The following is a 19698-nucleotide window of genomic DNA, read 5'->3' on the forward strand; positions in this document are numbered from 1 at the left end:
GGCAGGTAGATCTCTGTGAGTTTGAGGCCAGCCTGGTCTATTAACCAAGTCCAGGACAGCCAAGGTTACACAGAAAAACCCTGTCTCAAAAAACAAAAACAAAACAAAAGGTTTGAGACTTTATGTGGCTCTTAGAAACTTGTCTGACCAGCTGGTTTTTCATGTGACTTACTTGTTATGAACTAGAAAATTATATAAAACTTGTTATGGCTGCAAATAGCATATGAGGAAACCTGTTCTGTGTGCTTCTCTAAATAAAACTGAGTTAAAGAGTGCTCAAGACGGCATTTACAGGAGAAAAAGAAGTTTTAGAGCAACATATAATTAGCATGAGGTCCAGAGAGAACAAAGCATGTATATAGCCCTACAACTGTGAATGCATATAAAGTTTGGAAGGGCTATATAGCAAGACAGAAAGGCATTTTATTAAAGAGGAATAAGGCGGACAGACTTACTTTCATTCTCTCCCCCTCCGCCCCTTTGAGACAGGGTCTCTATATATATTCCTGGCTGTCCTGGAGCTCCCTATGTAGACCTTGAACTCACAGAGACCCTCCTGCGTTTGCCTCCTGAATGCTGAGAGTAAAGGTATGTGCCACCACTATGATTACTATATTCACTATAACTTGAATCTTACATAAAATTTGTTATAAAAAGTATTAGGGGAAGCCAGAGAGAGCTCAGTAGTCAGACTGCTTCCTGACCTTACAAAGGACCAATATCCACACCAGGCTGCTCACATGCACCTATGGCACACATCCACATGTACACACACACTTAAAAATAATACAGACAAGTCTTTAAAAATAATAGTCTTTGTTAAAAATAATAATAATAGTCCTATGAGCTGGAGAGCCGGCTCAATGGCTAAGAGCACTGGCTGGGACACTCAGGGAATCCCTCCAGTCCTCCAACTCAAATCCTCCACTTTTATCCCCAGCTCTGTAGCAGCTCACCTGCTGTGGCCTCCTTGCATCCACTCCCAGGAGTCCACACAAATCCTGGAGGGCACACCCAGCTCTCATCTCCTTCCTTCTGTGGACTCTCCCAGCAATAGTAACTCCCTCGATACCAGCTCATCCCTATTTCTTAGCGTCAACTTCCAATACCTAGAAACATGTTCTACTTGGGACCAGCAGTGGTCACACCTGCCGAGTTGAGAGCAATCCACAGGCCCCATTCTCTAAGAACCAGAGAAGGCAAAAGAAAGCCAGGAACAGAACACCCACCCAATAAAGACAAGCACCTAGAGTTACAATCATCCCAAACCCGGATGTCTTGACACCAGCATAAAAACACAACCACTAAAAAGCAGGACAACATGTCTCCATTAGCATCCAGCAAGCCAAATGACTTAACAGATATTTACAGAACATTCCACTCAAACACAGAACACATTCTTCTCAGCAACTCATGGTACTTTCTCCAAAACTGACCACATACTATAGATCTCCTCATTTACGTGTGTATTTTAGGATGCTTCCACGACTGCATTAGGCTTCCATATGACCCCTCAAATGGCCCTGAGTTTTAGCTGAGCTGTCCTTATCCCCTTCTCCCTTCCCCCTCCTATTACTGCCTCTGACCTGCCCACCCACAGCCATCTCTTCTTATAGATTCGTCTTTCCCATCCAGTCCCTTGCTCTGTGTCTAACTTCTGTGGTTTGTTTTTTAGTTTGTTTGGGTTTGTTTGTTTGTTTCTTTTTGGTTTTTCGAGACAGGGTTTCTGTGTGTAGCCTTGGCTGTCCTGGACTCCCTTTGTAGACCAGGCTGGCCTTGAACTCACAGCGATCCGCCTGCCTCTGCCTCCCGAGTGCTGGGACTAAAGGCGTGCACCACCATGCCCAGCTTTCTGTGGTTATATTGATTGCAGCTTGCTTGTCAAAGACTTAACAGCTAACATCCACATAGCAGTGAATACACACCATATTTGTCTTTCTAAGTGAAGCCTTTTTTTTTGGGGGGGGGGGGAGCACCACCACTAAGCTTAACCATTACACATTACAGGACTCAGGCATGAAACAAATTAATTTATCTACTAATAAGATGGTGAAGTCAGCGCATTAATTTACAGACACAAGATAAACCTGTATGAGTTACAATAACGTTAATAACACATAATATCAAACAACAGAGTGGTAGCTTTAGACAACTTTTATTCATGGAATAAAATATAATTCATATTTCTGAATTTACCAATGTTACTTTTAATCTCTATACTTCAGATCCACATTAGCCAAGAAGACATACAGAAAAAGGGCATGGAATATACACACATACCACATTTTCTTTTTCTTTTTTTTCAAGACAGGGTGTCTCTGTGTAGTCCTGGACTCACTTTGTAGACCAGGCTGGACTTGGACTTGAACTCACAGAAATCCGCTTGCTTCTGCCTCCCTAATGCTAGGATCACAGGTGCACACCTGGCTCCACATTTTCTTTTTAAACCTCTTTTAGACATCTTAAGCTTTAAATCATTAACAGAACATTTTCAAATACACAAGACCCCTTATTTGGTTTTTGCGGACACGATTAAGCTTCAGCATAGCTTAGCAGGTCATAGATTTCCCAGGCTGTTTCAGCCAAGACTGGAGGTTTACAGCACACAATTAATTTCATTAAAGCAAAAATACGGTTAAGTACCAGCTGCAAGGCCACTATGTAGGAATGAGCCAGCTCATGCCAACTCAACTTTGTTATCCTCTAGTTGTCTGAAGTGCTATGAATTCTACCCATGGTGGATTTGAGATGCAGAAAGGTACCAATGCTTATCTTTTACAAATGCCCAAAATCTACTGCTATTAAACCTGAACAATGATTCAATGTCATAAGACAACAGTTATTATGATGGATTATTACAAAGTAAGTTGACAGATAACACCAGCACTTAAACCCCCATGTTAATGGATTTACGGAGGAAAGCTGCTCTCATTACCTGCCCTTGAGGTTCTCAAGTTCCCTGTGATGCAGCATGCTCCGCATGTGTTTGTCCATCTCCTTCAAAACAAAACAGAGCAGGTTAAACGCAAGAGACTGCTGTCGGGGCGGGGGGCAGGGGGCAGCAGGGTGCGCAGGTAGTTCCTGTAGGTGTTCAATTAACAATTTGGGTTATGGGGCTTGGGAAATGGTTCAGTGGTTAAGAGAACATGCTGCTCTTCCAGAAGACTGGAGTTCAAGTCCCAGCTCACTTCTGCCTGAAATTCAGTGGGATCTGGGATCACACATGCACACTGCACATACTCATAAAACACATACACATGTCTGGGTAAATAATAAAATAAGAGTAAATCATTGTTTTAAGAAAATTTGGGGGGCTGGGGAGATGGCTCCGCGGTTAAGAGCACTAACTGCTCTTCCAGGTCCTAAGTTCAATTCCCAGCAACCACATGGTGGCTCACAACCATCTACAATGTGATCTGATGCCCTCTTCTGGCCTGCAAATATATATGCAGGCAGAGCACTGTATACATAGTAATAAATAAATCTTTAAAAAAAAAGAAAGAAAATTTGGGGGGCTGGAGAGGTGGCTCAGAGATTAAGAGCACTGGCTGCTCTTCCAGGTCCTGAATTCAATTCCCAGCAACCACATGGTGGTTCACAACCATCTATAATGTGATATGACGCCGCCTTCTGGCCTGCAGGCATACATGCAGGCACAATACTGTATACATAATAATAAATAAATAAATCTTAAAAAAAAAAAAAAGAAAATTTGGATATGGGGCTAGAGACATAGTTCAGCAGTTAAGGGCACTGGCTGTTCTTCCAGAGGACCCAGGCTCAATTCCCAGCACCTACAGGGCAGCTCATAACTGTCTGTAACTCAAGTTCCAGTGGATACGACTCTGTCATACAGACATTCATGTAGGCCAAACACCAAAAGTACATTAAAAAAAAAAAAAAAAAAGTAAATAAAAAATGTTTTTAAATTGAGACAGGGTGGGGAATGGGAGATTACAAATGAGAGGCTAACAATCAGGATGTAATCTAAATAAATTGTTTAAAAATTAAAATATAATTTAAAAAATTTAAAAATTGGACTCAAATTCCTTGCATCAAAAAAAATCTTGTGATTCCTCTTTCCAATTTAAAGCAACATCAGTTCCACATTAAATAATTCTCTGGCTGTATTTCATGCTTATTTTTATCTTGAGGTAGGGTCTTAGCCCAGGAAGACCTTGAACTCATTATGTCACTGAGAGTGACCTTGAATTCCTGGTTCTCTTACCTCCCTCTCCAGCGCGAGGGTTATAGGTGGACATTGCCACAGCTGGCTCTGTTTTAGAAAGGAACTTTTGGGTATTTTAAGTAGACTAGGCTGGCTTGCAAGGCATGCCTTGGGACTGATGACCCCTGGTGGTATGTATGGTGGGAGGGGCTGAAGCTCGGCCACCACAGCCTGATCTACACGGGGAGGTGTAGTTCATCCAGGATGACAGAGGTGACGATCAGCAGCTAAGGGCACTTGCCACAGAGCCTGATGAATTGATCCTGGAGGCCACATGGTGAGGAGAGAACCACCTCCCTTCACATGTGCACTATGGGACATGGTGCACACGTGTGTACATGCAGGTATGTGTGGACAAACATACATAAAGTGGTTTTTAAAGGCTTTCAAATCACTCAGCTTTTAAAACTATCTGGCTCTTTATGTGTGTGTGATACTTGTTCCCATTCATGCTGGTGTGCACACACGCATGTAGGTACATATATACAGTGTGTGTTTGTGTGTGTGTGTGTGTGTGAGAGAGAGAGACTGTGGAAGTCAGAGGACAATCAACGTTGGACATATTTCTCAATTGCTTTCTACCTCATTTTTAATTTTTTAAAGTGTGTTTATAAGAACATGTATTAAGTCGGGCGTGGTAGCGCACACCTTTAATCCCAGCACTGGAGAGACAGAGGCAGGTGGATCGCTGTGAGTTCGAGGCCAACCTGGTCTACAAAGTGAATCTAGGACAGCCAAGGCTACACAGAGAAACCCTGTCTCAAAAAACAAAAACAAAAATAAAATTAAAATAATAATAATAATAAAGTCTGTGGACTCAAGATCGTTGTAAGCTGCCCAACATGGGTGCCTAAAACCAAACCTGGGTCCTCTGCTACAACAGTATGTGCTCTTAACAACTAAGCCATCTTTCAGCCCCTCCCCCTTATTGAATACAATCTCTCAGTAAACTAGAAGCTTACCAACTCAGCTAAGCTGGCTGGCCAGAGAGCACCAGGGAACTGCCTGTACCTATGCTGGAATTACAGATGTGCCCTGCTGCCAGTGGCCTTTTATGTGTTAGGGGTCCAAACCCAGGTCCTCATGTTTGCATGGGAAGCAGTTCACTGAACGGCCATCTCCTCAGTTCGGGTTTGTCTACTTTTATCCACATTATTTCTCACTCAGCTCAGTTTCTCAAGAATAAGCTACAACTTTTATTTAAGGTTTGGCAGAGGCGGGCATATAAATTGTTAAACACTTGTTGAATGAATATGGCTGCCTACGTTGAGCATAGATAGGTATTAAAAGCAAACAATGTGGCTAAATACCACACTACACACCAAGGCTAGGCTGGGACAAGTGAGACTAAGACACAGCAATTCCGTCATCCTTCTACTTTACCACCCGCTTCCCAACTTCCCCAATGGCTTTATCTGAGGAGTAAACACACAGCAAGACCCAAAGAAAAGGCATCTACATACCATTTAAGGAGCTATAGACATCTCATGTATAGAGAATGGTTGCTTACATATACGCTAATAAGCAGCCACAGCTCAGCTGCTGAGTACTGTATACTATACCCTGTGTTGAATCAAACACATTTGTCCTTAAACCACAAAATATCACTGAGTATTAACTTCAGAAGGATGGCAGGGTGTAGAGAAGTTAACTGCTCCATTCACCAGGTATTCCTAAAGTACTTACTATACATACATACAGAGCTAGGCCCTGAAGAAACAATGTGCAAAGATGCATCCCTAATAATCAAGTGGTCAAACTGGACTCCAAGTCCAGGAAGATCTGACACCAAACATCATGTTTTGCTGTCAGTACCTGACGCACTTCTTCATCATAAACGGCCTGTCAGAACTCGTGTAACCACTCAACAGCCCACTGTTGCTTTAATCTTCAGTAGTGTGATGAAGATAGCTGTTTCAAAACACTCTTTTGAGATGGTGATTCTACTGAAGACTGTTTCCTGTCTGTCTCTACAAAAACCTTCATCTGGACAGAGCTTTGCAAATGACCCTTTCTAGCCCTTAAGTGATGGTCATCAGCTAGAACAATACGCATCTAAAAACTGAGTCAGGTTAAAGGCAGATGACAGAATTTAACACTTATCTATGGTTCAGAGGTTAAGAGCAGTGGCTACTTTTCCAGAGGATCCAGGTTCAATTCCCAGCATCCACATGGCAGCTCAAAACTATACCTGTTCCAGGGGCTCTGACACCCTTACATAAACATAGATGCAGTCAAAACACCGATGTACATAAAATAAAAATAAAAATTTAAAAAATAATAAATAAAACTCCATCCATAACCAGTCAAAGTGACACCCTGCAATCTCAGTTCTCAGAAAAGAGGTAGGAGGATCCCTGTAAGTTTGGGGGTTTTTTTTTGTTTTTTGTTTTTTCAAGACAGGGTTTCTCTGTGTAGCCTTGGCTGTCCGGGACTCACTTGTAGACCAGGCTGGCCTCAAATTCACAAAGATCCACCTGCCTCTGCCTCCTAAGTGCTGGGATTAAATGCATGCGCCACCATGCCTGGCTGATCTCTGTAAATTTAGGGCCAGCCTGGTCTACACAGTAAACTCCAATCCAGTCAATATCATAGTAAGATGCTCAAGGGGGGAGGGGGAGGAATCTAAAACAAACAAGTAAACAAAAACAACAACTTTTTATTTTCAAAGAAAAATATAAAGACAAGAAAAGACCAAAAGTGAGAAGCTGCAACCAATTTCTCTAAGGCACAAGCAAATTCTTTTAGTTTAAAAAAGTTTGTTTTAATCTCAGCACTTGGACGGCAGCGGCAGGAGCTCTGTGACTATGAGGACACTGTGGTCTACAAAGTGAGCTCCAGGACCGTTGTGCAGAGAAGCCCTGTCACAGAAGCAAACACACAGACAAGGAAGTTTGTTGGAGGCTAGAAAGACGGCTCAGCCGTTAAGACCTCTGACCCAGGTTTAGCTCCCAGCACCTAGGTGACCGCTTACATCTGCCTATTTTAACTACAGTTCCAGAGTACTCAAACTGTTTCCTGATCTCATCAGGTACAGGCAAGCACATGACACATATACATACATGCAGGTAAAAACTCATACACATAAAATAAAATAAATGAATCTTAAAAATATAGGTTCTTGTTTTGTTTTGTTTTACAGGTTGTTTTGGGGGGGGGGGGGAATAAGAAGATGTCTCAGTGAGATACGAACACTTACTGCCCAAGTGTGATGATCTGAACTTGAATCCCTGGCATCCACAGAAATGAGCTCAGCCAGGGAGCACAAAACCTCACCTACATTTGCACATATAATGCATACAGTCCTCCTCTTCCTCACGCAGTTGGGTTTTTTCCTTTGCACTATATACTCAACCTTGTGGACATGCAGGATACTGTCCACACCACCTTTGCTACACCATATCTTGTCCGTTGATAGTGTCCCTATTTACACCAGGGCAGCCTCCTCCTTCTGCCCCAAGTGCTGGGACTGTAGGTGTGCAGTACCACACCTGGCTGCACTGCATTTTTCTTGAGCTGAGACATACACAAAAAGCAAGTGCATATAATAAGTGCAATATCTGTGAATAAAAAAACATGTAATTTGGGGACTCAGGATGTAACTCAGAGGTATAATGTTTGCCTAGCACACACACAGCGTCCCTGAGGTAGACCACCACAAAGTAAAATTTCACAAAGGCATAAACTCTCAACTAGCCTGAACTGTAAGATATTTTCTCTTTAACTAGCTGCTAACTAGAGTTCTCTATATCATGTACCCTGGAGTACTCTAAATTCTGGGTAGAGGGTAATACTATAGTCACTGGCCTTTTAAGACAGTGATGAAAAAAAAAAAAATCACTGGTGGTGCACACCTTTAATCCCAGCACTTTAGGAGGCAGAGGCAGGTGGATCTCTGTGAGTTCCAGGACAGCCAGGGCTACACACAGAGAGACCCTGTCTCGAACAAAACAAACAAACAAACAAACATCACTGATGGAATAAGATTGGTTTAGAGAAAAGAAGAAAAAAAAAGCATAAACAAGATGCTGTCGAGATGCTTCCCCCAGCGCTGGGAATGAATCAGAGCTTAGTTGGCAGCCGCTTGCCTAGCACGCAGAGACGACGGGTTGTGTTCTCCAATAGAATATAAGCAGAGTGACAGCCTTAGTCTGTAATGCTAGAATTTGGGAGTAAGGGGCAGGTAGACTGCCAGTTTGAGGTCAGTGTGCATAGAGAGCGATCTAGGGTTGCATAGCAAAACAAAAATATTAAAATTTAACAAGTTAAACTTCTAAATACTAAGTTTTAACCATTTTTTGGTGTCTACAAGAAACAACTGGCCATAAAGCATGAGATAGTCTCTCTCCCCTGTTACCTTTTTTGAGCCGTACACAATGTGGCACAATATGCATTTTCGTTCTCGTACCATAGTGACCAGGTCTGAAGCACTCAATGTCAACCTGCAACAAGGAAGCAACGTTTAGTGACCTTTCCAGATATTGCCTTTAATTCACTTTCTACTCTGCACCACCCCCCTTAATCTTTCAATTTTTATAAATGGAAATTCTAGCTTTCCAGGTACCAAGGTTAAAATAAACAACCTTCTGAGTGTCTACCGTGACTCTGCTTCCCGACCCCCCAGCAGATCCCACTGCCGCGGCCCTTATCTACCACAGCACAGCCTCCTGGGCCAAGTCCCACTTCATTCTGACTCTCTTGTTTTTTTCTCAAAGCCATAGCTGAAGATTCTCAGAACAGGATGGGCTTAAGATTTAAGTTATGCCAAGCACGGTGGTATTTAATCTTTAACCCTTTAATCCCAGCACTCGGGAGACAGAGGCAGGTGAGTCCTAGCCCAGCCAAAGCCACATAGTCAGACCCTGTCTGAGAAATACAATTTCTTTGCTTAGGTAATTTTCTGTGTCTTCCCACTTTACAGACAACTCTAGGTCCCTGCCATACCAACTGAGTTGTTTCTCCCCTTTAAGGTAATGACTACAATTTTCCTGCCCTCAATATCTGGACAAGTTCTGAAGCCAAGCTTGTCGATTAGAACCATCCATACAGCTTATTAATAAAAAGAGGTTGAGAGATTCCAGAACAAGGCCTTGATAGATGCTTGTACCTAAAGCCCTTTGGTAAATTCAAGGACAGTTTGAGCTACCTAACACTGGAGCTACTTCAAACATCAATGTCAGAATATTTATTCCTCAAATATTTATCACGTAGCTCAAGTTGAAAACTCCTGTTAGTGTCAAGAACGGTTGCTGGGCGGTGGTGGCGCACGCCTTTAATCTCAGCACTTAGGAGGCAGAGGCAGGTGGGTCTCTGATTTTGAGGCTAGTCTAGTCTACAGAGCAAGTTCCAGAGTAGCCGGGGCTACACAGAGAAATCCTGTCTTAAAAAACCAAGCAAGCAAACAAACAACCAAGCAAGCAAACAAACAAAAACCCACCCACCCACCCCCAAAAAACCAAAACAAAAAAAGATCAATTCTTGCTGGGGCAGTGGTGGAGCACACCTTTAATCCAGAGGTAGGGAGGCAGAATCAGGAGGGACCTATTATGAGTCTGAGGCCAGCCTGGTTACAGTGACTTTCAGGCCAGAGCTATCTGAGAAACCTGTCTTTTTTTTTTTTTTTAATGTTGTAGAGGAGTTTATTAAATGAGCATGGGGGGAGAAAAGAAGCCTATTTTGACAAACCAAACCAAAGAAACTGCTATTAAATTTTATTGTTAAGACAGTCTGAGAAGAAAACGCAGGCTGTTTAACGGTAGAGGGAGATCCTTATACCCTGGATCTATTAAGACATTCAGAACAACAAACCTATAGAACTGAAGACATTTCTACAAGTGAATCTTTAAAAGTGAACGCAGATGGTCAGGCATGGTGGCACATGCCTTTTTAGTTCCAGCACTTGGGAGGCCAGCCTGGTCTACAAAGCAAGTTCAGGACAGCCAAGACAACACAGAGAAACCCTGTCTCAAAAAACCACCACCAATAACAACAACAACAAAGAAAAAAACAAAAAGAAAAAGTAAACACAGACTCCAAGTGACAACAATATGCTGTAAAACACTAAAGATTTTAACTTTTTTGTGGGATGACAAGATGAGTAGAAATTAGGCTAAAATCTCTTTCTTGAATCCCACAGGCAGTTATTTCCTATGCCCTCACATAACCCTGACAGAAATGAATGGATTCCTGGTAAGACTGGACAACCAGGAAACCACAGAAACAATTCTCACCTCTACCCCTAGGTTGCCACTTTTGGGAGGGCCTCACTTTACAGAGTAAGTCTCACTAAAAAGTTACATGGCCTCTACCTAAGGTAGACGTTTTTCCTACACAGGGAAATATGTGAGGTAGAGAAGTCTGAAGGCCAGAAAGCCTGGCTTACACAGGAAAGAGCACCTGCCTCAAACAGGGAGGACAGACAAGACCAGCATGGAGAAGCTGTCCTCGGATTGCCACATAAATGCACATCCACGCCATCAAACAGGAGCAAGCACTCAGTCACAAATACCCTTTCTGCAAAAAGAACATTAAAGTCTTTAGCGGATGCTTAATTCTTCTTTTAACTTACTTTTAAAATGTAATTTTAATTTAAAGTAAATTTCAATTTACTTTTAACTTCTGCTTGAAGTATTTTGAAGCCGGTAACATGTACAAATACATTTATGATTATTTGCCCCTAATAACTGATCTTTTAAAAGATTTTTTACTTATATGTATTTGTATGTCTACATGGGAGTACGCACATGTGAGTGCAAATGTTGGCAGACCCCAGAAGAGGCCGTCAGATCCTCTAGAGCTAGAGTTCTTTGACGTGGGTGCTGGGAACCAGTGTGGGTCCTCTGTAAGAGTAATAAGTGCTCTCCCACTCAACAATCTTTTGCAAACTGCTGCCCAATGTCAGTTCAACCACTCAGGATGTGAAATGACAGCATCACTTTAACTGAGAAATCTCGGCCTAGCATCATTTGGAATAGGAGCGGAAATGGAGCCTGTGATGGATATCAGCATTCAGGTGAGAACCTCAGGGTGGAATCTCATCAATAGACCTCTTTTCTTCACAGAGGGCCTCACACACATCAGAGTGGCTAAGAACTCTACGCAGATGTCCTTGTCTTCTTTGATACCCCTCGTCGCCACCTCCAACTTAGCTTTAGATTTTTTTCCCCCTTCGTGGTTTTTTGAGGCAGGGTTTCGCTGTGTAGCCTTGGCTGTTCTGGGTTCACTCTGTAGACCAGGCTGGCATCAAACTAACATCAATCGCCTGCCTCTGCCTCCCTGAGTGCTGGGATTAAAGGCATGGGCCACCACTGCCTGGCCGCCTTTTTTTTTTTTTTTTTAAAGTACAAGTTATGGTACCCAGGTCCACATGAATGCCAGGCACATGTTCTACCACTCAACTATATCTCCAAAGATAGACATATAAACAATTTCCAAGAAACATTTGACACTGTACAAACTGTGGGTGGCTTTTGTTTATTTGTAGGTCTCAACATAGCCCAAACTGGCCTGAACTCCCAATTCTCTTGCCCTGTACCTGGAATTATAGCTGTATTCCACCACAGCTGGCTCCCCTAGCCCCCGCCCCCCCACCCCGGCAACACATTTTATGATGCATCTGCAGGCCACGGGAACCACTGGGAAATTTACAGAAAATTTCCCTGGTCCTTGCAGATAGAGGTCTAACCTAACCTAATGGGCAGTGGGGAGAGGCAGAAGCAAGTTTCACAAAGACAAAGTGCCTTGGAGTGGGGAAGAGACAGAAAAGAGACCAAAGCTGACAGCAAGCAGCTCCTGAAGCACTGGTCACTGACCAAAAGCTCTCACCACAGTTGGCTCAGTGGTTAAGAGCACTTACCTGTTCTTGCAGAGGACCTACACACCTCACAACCACCTGCAACTCCAGTTCCAGGAGGATCCAACACCTCCTGCCCCCACAGGCACTGGCACTCACGTGCACATATCCATACTCAATCACACATACATAATTAAAAAACAAAACAAGCCGGGCCTGGTGGCGCATGCCTTTAATCCCAGCACTCGGGAGGCAGAGGCAGGCGGATTGCTGTGAGTTCGAGGCCAGCCTGGTCTACAAAGTGAGTCCAGGACGGCCAAAGCTACACAGAGAAACCCTGTCTCGAAAAACCAAAAAAACAAAACAAAACAAAAAAAACAAAACAAACAACAACAAAAAAAAAAACAAACAGCTCCCAGGGCTGGAGAGATTAGCTCAAAGGTTAAGAGCACTGGCTGCTCATCCAAAGGTCCGGAGTTCAATTCCCAGCAACTACATAGTGGCTCACAACTGGTTATGTGATCTGGTGCCCTCTTCTGGCATGCAGGCACACATGCAGGCAAGACACTGTATACATAATAAATAAATATTTTTTTAAAAATTAAGAGAGTTAAGTCAGCACTCGGGAAGCAGAGGCAGGTGGATCGCTGTGAGTTCAAAGACAGACTTGTCTACAAAGAGTCCAGAACAGCCAAGGCTACATAGAGAAACCCTGTCTCAAAAAACCAAAGAGAGGGAGAGTAAAAAGTACCCCACAGAGGACCAGGGTTCAACTCCCACCACCTACAAAAAGCCACAGTGGCTGTAAGTCCAATTCCAGGGAACTTCTGGCATCTGTGGGTGCTAAGCATGCATTTGGTACACAGACACACATGAAGGCAAAATACCAGTAAGCCTAAAATTAAATAAAATAAAGATTTTAAAAAGCTTCCAACATTTGTATTTTCATGGAGATAGAACAGCTTTAACCTGCCATTAGGGTTGAAATAGACGTCTGAATATAACTGGGAAAATTGCCCCTTTCCTCCATCAAGCCTTTTGCGTATTTTCCACAACAATGCCCTCTAGTTGCTCGCCTAATTCGGAGGTCTTTGTCTTCTTCTGTACTTTACAAATGTTATTCGGGCCAGAAAAAAGTATTTTTGAGGTTATGAATAACTTATGTGAAGTGTTTGCTTGCCTAGTCTGCACCAAATTCTGGTTCTGACTTCTAGCACTGCAAAAATAAAAGTTGGACCGAGAAGCAGTTCAGTGGTAAAGGCTTGCCTAGCTAGCAGGCCTCAGGCTCTGCCATAAACACTGGACAGATTAACTTTTATCCACGCTGTGGGTAAGAAGCTCACCCGCAGGAGGGCAGGTCCTGAGCCCACCCTTCATCACCTCCTTCTGTGATACCCTCCCAGCCCCATCACCAGGGCAAGCTCTGGGAAAGGGAAACAGTTCCCAGCACCCTCATCCTTCCTAGAATGAAGTGCAAACTATAGTTCTGCCTTGGACAGTGTTCTGCTATGTGAAGAGACCAAGGCAACTCTTACAAAGAATAGTATTTAGCTGGGTATGGTGGAGGCAGAGGCAAGTGGATTGCTGAGTTCAAGGCCAGTCTGGTCTACTAAGGGAGTTCAGGATAGCCAAGGATATACAAAGAAACCCTGTCTGGGGGGCGGGCAAAAGAGAAAAATTTAATTGGAGACTGGTTTACAGTTTCAGAGGTTTAGTCCATTATCATAAAGGCAGGAAGTATGACAGTAGTCAGGTATGGTACTGGACAAGTAGCTAACAGCTAAATCTGCACGCAAAAATAAAGGGAGAGACAAGGGAGACAGGGAGAGGGCCAGGCACAGTCTTTTGAAACCTCAAGGCCCAGCCCCCAGTGACAGACTTCCTCCAACAAGGACACCTTCTAATCCTTTAAAAGTTCCTCTCTGGTAACTAAACACTCAAATAGATGAGCCTATGGGCCATTCTTATTCAACCACAACTTATTCAATGACAATTCAACATTCTTAATCAACTTCCTACTAGTAAATTAAAAATCAAAACACCATCAGGGCTGTTACAGAGAAAAAAAACCTTGCCTGGGATGGGGTGGGGGGGGCAGGGAGGGGGTTGGGTAGGTAGCAAGTAAATAAACAAAGTTTAAGGTGTTTGATCATCATAAAACAGGCACGGAAAACAAACAAACAAACAAACAAAACAAAACCGGGCATGGTAGCACACATTAGTAATCCCAGCACCATGGCTGCTGAGGCAAGAAGGTCTCATGTCTGAGCTGGCTGTGCTACACAGTAAGACTCTGTCTCTAAAAACAAACAAAGCACAAGTGTAGCCCCACACTCGGGAGGCAGAGGCAGGAGGATCTCTGTGAGGTCGAGGCCAGCCTGGTCTACAAAGTGAGTCCAGGATAGCCAAGGCCACACAGAGAAACCCTGTCTTGAAAAACCAAAAATAAACCAAGCGTGGTGGCACACGCCTTTAATCCCAGCACTCAGGAGGCAGAGGCAGGCGGATTGCTGTGAATTTGAGCCTGGTCTACAATGAATGAAAACAAATTCAAGACCTGCTGGGAAAGGCAGAGAGACCTACCCATGTCTCAAAAGGAGGAGGGAGGAGAGAAATGGAAACTAGCTCAACATACTCCACCCGCCCCAGACACACACACACACACACACACACATACACACACTCGCTTAAAAACAAACAAACCAAACAAAAGGACAAGTCCCGCATGGTGGTAGTCACAATCCTAACACTTGGGAAGTAAGTAAAGATTAGAGAATTAAGACTGCTTTAGTACATAGACTTAGAGACTAGCCTTGGCTTCACGAAACCCGACCTCAAACAAAACAAACCAAGATCTGAGCCCTAAATAATAGAGATAGGAATAAAAGCGATCCAGGACTGGGAATACCATTCACTGGTAGTGCCCTTGCTTACTAGCAGGGGGAAGCCCTAGATTCAGTTCCCAGCACTGTACAACAGTATAGCAAATTTTAGTTACATATTAAAGTCTAAGGGACGGGCTGCAGAGGTAGAGTACTTGCTGCCTTTGTAAAGGACCTAGGCCTTGTTCCCAACACCAATACAGCAGCTCACAACCATCTCTTACGTCCAGTTCCTTGGATCTAATGCCCTCTCCAGCCTCTGCAGGCAGCTGGCACATATGTACAGACATATATGCAGGCTAAACACCCATACACAGAAAATAAAATATAAAAAACCAAAACCAAACAGACAAAAAAACCTAGTCTGGGCTGGGCGTGGTGGCACACGCCTTTAATCCCAGCACTCGAGAGAGGCAGAGGCAAGTAGATCGCTGTGAGTTTGGGGCCAGACTGGTCTACAAAGTGAGTCCAGGACAGACAAGGCTACACAGAGAAACCCTGTCTCAAAAAACAAAAACAAACAAACAAACAAACAACAACAAAAAACCAACCTAATCTGAGTTTATATTTTTCTGGTTTATAATATAAACATAAAAAAAGTTTAAGGTTAAGCCCCAAAACTCAGAAGACAGAGGCAATTGGATCTTTGTGAGTAGAGGCCAGCCTGGTCTACAAAGCAAGTTCTGGGACAGCCAGGGCTGTTATAGAGAAACCATGCCTCGAAAAACAAGCAAGCAAGCAAACAAACAAACAAACAGATCAGGGTTAAAGGATGTAACTCAGGAGAGTGCTTGTTTCGTTTTCAAGAAAAATCTCAGATTGTGAAACAATCACTGGAACCACTGAACAATAAATTCTCACTTCTATCTTCCATCCCCTGACACATATACTCTCTCCCCGCGTTCAGCTGATTCTGACTACTTTCCACAGATACTCTATGCCCTTAAGTGCAAAACATGCCTATATGTATATATACACACACACGTACATATACACATACTTAAACCTGGCACTACTGCAATATGCACACTCTCTTGACACCATTACTTTCACACTATCTTGGAAATCATTCAATATTAGTAGAGAGGTGGCTCATTCTAACAAACGCACAGATTCAGCCATCCTCAATACACACCTGGGAACTCCCCCTTCTTAGTCGCTTTCAGAGTACAACAGCCAACAGACTACAAGCTTTTAATGGGCAACTCTGCATCCTAGAAGAGCAGTGAAGAGTAAATGCATCTTTCTACTTAGGGCTCTTATTCACTGGTATACAAATATAAAACCTCTCTTTTCATAATCCAATTACAAAACACAAAGTATGTATAGTCTTCATTGAGTCACCCTGGGTTTCAGAACCAAAGGATCTGTCCCAAACCACTCAAGGCTCCTTGCTTTTCTCATAGACCAGCCTTGAACTTGTTCTAATCTAGAAGCTCAGTAACCACATGGTTTTTCTTTTTTAAATACCTTCCTTTCTGAAATCAAAGCAATTGGTTCTAGAAAAGCTTACTGAAATTCCTTCACACCTTTCCTCTTTCTTGACTATTCTGAAGCTCTCTTCAAAATTTATCTTGACATTTTCTCTAGTTAAAAACTACGATGGGCCGGGCTGGGTGTGGTGGCGCATGCCTTTAATCCCTAGCGAGTCTAGGACAGCCAAGGGTACACTAGAGAGACCCTGTCTCGAAAAACAAACAAACAACAATGGGCACATACCTCTAATCCCAGCACTCTGTGACTGAACTGAGGACCTCAAGTTCAAAGCCAGTCTGGGCTATATAAACCAGATTCTTTCTCAAAAATAAGAACCAAAATAGGGGGCTGGAGAGTTGGCTCAGAGGTTAAGGACACTGCTCCTCCAGATGTCCTGAGTTCAATTTTCAACAACCACATGGTAGCTCATAACCATCTGTAATGTGATCTGATGCCCTCTTCTGGCCGGCAGAGGTACGTGCAGGCAGAGCACTGTATACATAATAAATTAATCTTAAAAAAAAAAAAAAAAAAAAAAATCAAAATTAACTCTGTTTTCCAGACCCAAGAGTTAACTTCAGTTCAATTTCCAAAGAGGAGGGCTTACAAGGTCTAACTTGGGGTGACAGAAAACGATGAAGTTCACTAGGTCCACAGCATGTAAACTCCAGCAAATCACCCTCAGCATCTCAGTACCTCGTGTGAAAAGTGCTGCCCAAAAAAAACAAACCAACCCAGTACAAAGCTCGTTGCAGGTATATAACCTGAATGTACTTAGTGCAAGCATAGTGGGTGCTAAGTAAATCCTAGATGAATCTGATCATTTTTGGCCAAACTTTAGGATTCCCATATAGGGTTTTAGAACAGGAAATGGCTCTTACTAAGTATTAAAAGGTATCTGTGACTCGAAGCAAAGCAATGTTAACCCGTTATGGTGGCTATAGTTCTAATCGGCTAAGAGAAAAACTATTTTATCTGGTTCCGTGTTGTTAAACACACGCACACACACTCCACTGAAATCTCGAGTTTCCCCCAGATGGTTTATTTTACTCTCAAAGATGACTATACCGCCTTTAATCCCGCACTCGGGAGGCAGAGGCAGGCGGATCTACAGAGTGAGTTCCAGGACAGCCAGGGCTATACAGAGAAACTCTGTCTCGAGAAAAACAAACAAAAAAGATGACTACACCGAACAAACTTCAGTGGGGGGCTGTGCAAGAAGCTCCTCTCCACAATTCCGCACCGTGATTGTACTAAATACTAATCGTTCCACTAGTTGCTAGTACATTTCTAAGACACATCACAAAAAGCAGAGTCCTCAAAGTCCAAAAAGAGGCGAGATTGTCAGTCTTGGGAGGCAGAGATGGCCCAGGCCTGAAACCTGCAGCCTTTAAACAACACACTAAGGCTGAGATTCTTCCTAGACCCCAGGCCGACAGAGGTCAGGCCTGCCCCAGAGGTCAAAAACCTGGAACCACGCGTTCAGCCCGAGGAGTGGGAGCAGAATCGGACCTCCCCTGCCAGAATCTGTACCGCGAAGCAAGACGCATCGCTCGCCCATAAACCCTAAACCCACGCTGGTCAGAAGAGACACCGTGGCATGGACGGCGTGCCGGCGCAGCCCCACCACTTGCCCACGGGGCAGATCATCCGCCCCTCGGGCTCCGATATGCCCAACCATGCTGGGCTCCCCATACTCACACTCACAGCCCGTCCTTCCTACGCCATCAGGCCGCCGAGGGCCCGGCGAGGGAGCTCCCAGACGCCCCCTTAGCCTCCGGTCGGGCGGCGGCCTGGGACCCGCTCCCCGCCGGGCACTGACGCCGCCGCCGCCGCCGCCGTCAGTGCGCAAGCGCACGCAGCCTGGCGCGCTCCCTTTACCCCTCCCCGCATCCGCCCTTTTCAACCAACTAGCTTTATTTGAACACCAGAAGTGAACAACGGACACCAGGTAAGAAACCCTACTCGAAACGCAAGAACCGAAGTAGGTCCCTTTGCACAAACCACCTTGCTTTCATTCAGCATTTTTTTTTTTAAATCCTCCCAGCCCTTTCTAGACTTATCTCCCACACTACTTTCCACCATAAGCCGTGACACTGTCTTTATTAAATTTCAAAACTATTCTTACCTTGTGAAACTTTTGAACAGACAGATCCCAAATTAGGTACGTTAGTTTACCTCATTTTCTGGAGGTTGAGGTAGGAAGGTCAACGTGAGTTCAAAGCTAGCCAGGGCTACATAGTTCCTAGGCTACACTGTTTCAACGAAAGGCATAACTAACTTTAAATCTTAGCCAGCTAGTATAATTTAATTATGTTTTGTATTTCGAGACAAAATTTCTCTGTGTAGGCTTGACTATCCTGGAACTTGCTCTGTAGACCATTTTGAGAGATCTTCCTGCCTCTGCCTCCAGACTGTGTTGGGATTAAAGACATGTGCCACCACTGCCCGGCAACAATTTTTTACCTTAGGCAAAGTGATGTTTTCTTGGAATGCCATTTTTTAAAGTTAAAATTAGGGTGTTTGATTTGTTGTTAAACTTGAAGCATTCCCTTTCTTCTGAGAGCCCGTTGTATGGACTGAAACAAACAGTTACATTGCAGTTGATAACGAGGAGCTACTTCTACCACTATAACAGCTCCGTCCACAAGAACTATCAAAGCCTCACATTAAAATAGCTACCTTCATTAATATTTAATTGCAGATTCCTTCTAAAGGTTTAGAGAATTCTTCCAATTGTGCGCTTGTGACATCACAAGACCCCGAATCAGTCAAGGTCTGCTAGGCTGCTCACTCTTCCTTCCTTTACAGGCAGGTTATAGCGGTGCTTTGCTCTGTAAATTCAGAGCCTTAGTCCAAGGGAAAGCCCGTATAGGTGAGGACAAAAATAAGCCAAGATTTCGGGGCTGGAGAGATGGCTCAGAGATTAAGAGCCCTGGCTGCTCTTCCAAAGGTCCTGAGTTCAATTCCCAGCAACCACAAGGTGGCTCACAACCATCTACAATGAGATCTGGTGTCCTCTAATGGCATACATGTAACCAAAACACTGTATACATAATAAATTAAAAAAAAATAAGCCAAGATTTCACAACTTTAAAACTCTGACATTCTGGAGCAGATAATTGCTATTAGTTGCTGTCTAGTGCATTCTAAGATACTGTTCCCCCTACCCACCAGACCCTGCCCAGTGTCCCCTAGAGGGCAAAACTGTCCCTAGATGATAACTACAGGACTATATCCGTAAGTATCCCAGCCCTAACAATTCAGTCACATGTTTTCTTCCTCCCAGCCCTCAAGAAGTGATATGAGAAAGAGCAGCC

General features: G+C 43.7%; 1 protein-coding gene across 1 annotated transcript in view; it reads right to left on the bottom strand.

The window, feature by feature from the left end:
• Znf106 (zinc finger protein 106) overlaps positions 1–18216 on the bottom strand; it is a 54147-nt gene extending 35931 nt beyond the window's left edge. Inside the window, exons 1-3 of the mRNA XM_051144469.1 lie at positions 18080–18216; positions 8586–8670; positions 2936–2997 (exon numbers count right to left, since the gene is read on the bottom strand). Coding sequence (XP_051000426.1) covers positions 2936–2997; positions 8586–8639 — 116 coding nt within the window. The 5' untranslated portion in view covers positions 8640–8670; positions 18080–18216. The remainder of the gene's footprint in view (positions 1–2935; positions 2998–8585; positions 8671–18079) is intronic.
• Positions 18217–19698: the final 1482 nt, after the last annotated feature.

Source organism: Acomys russatus, chromosome 4 (assembly GCF_903995435.1).
Source record: "Acomys russatus chromosome 4, mAcoRus1.1, whole genome shotgun sequence".
In the NCBI taxonomy this organism is placed as follows: Eukaryota; Metazoa; Chordata; class Mammalia; order Rodentia; family Muridae; genus Acomys; species Acomys russatus.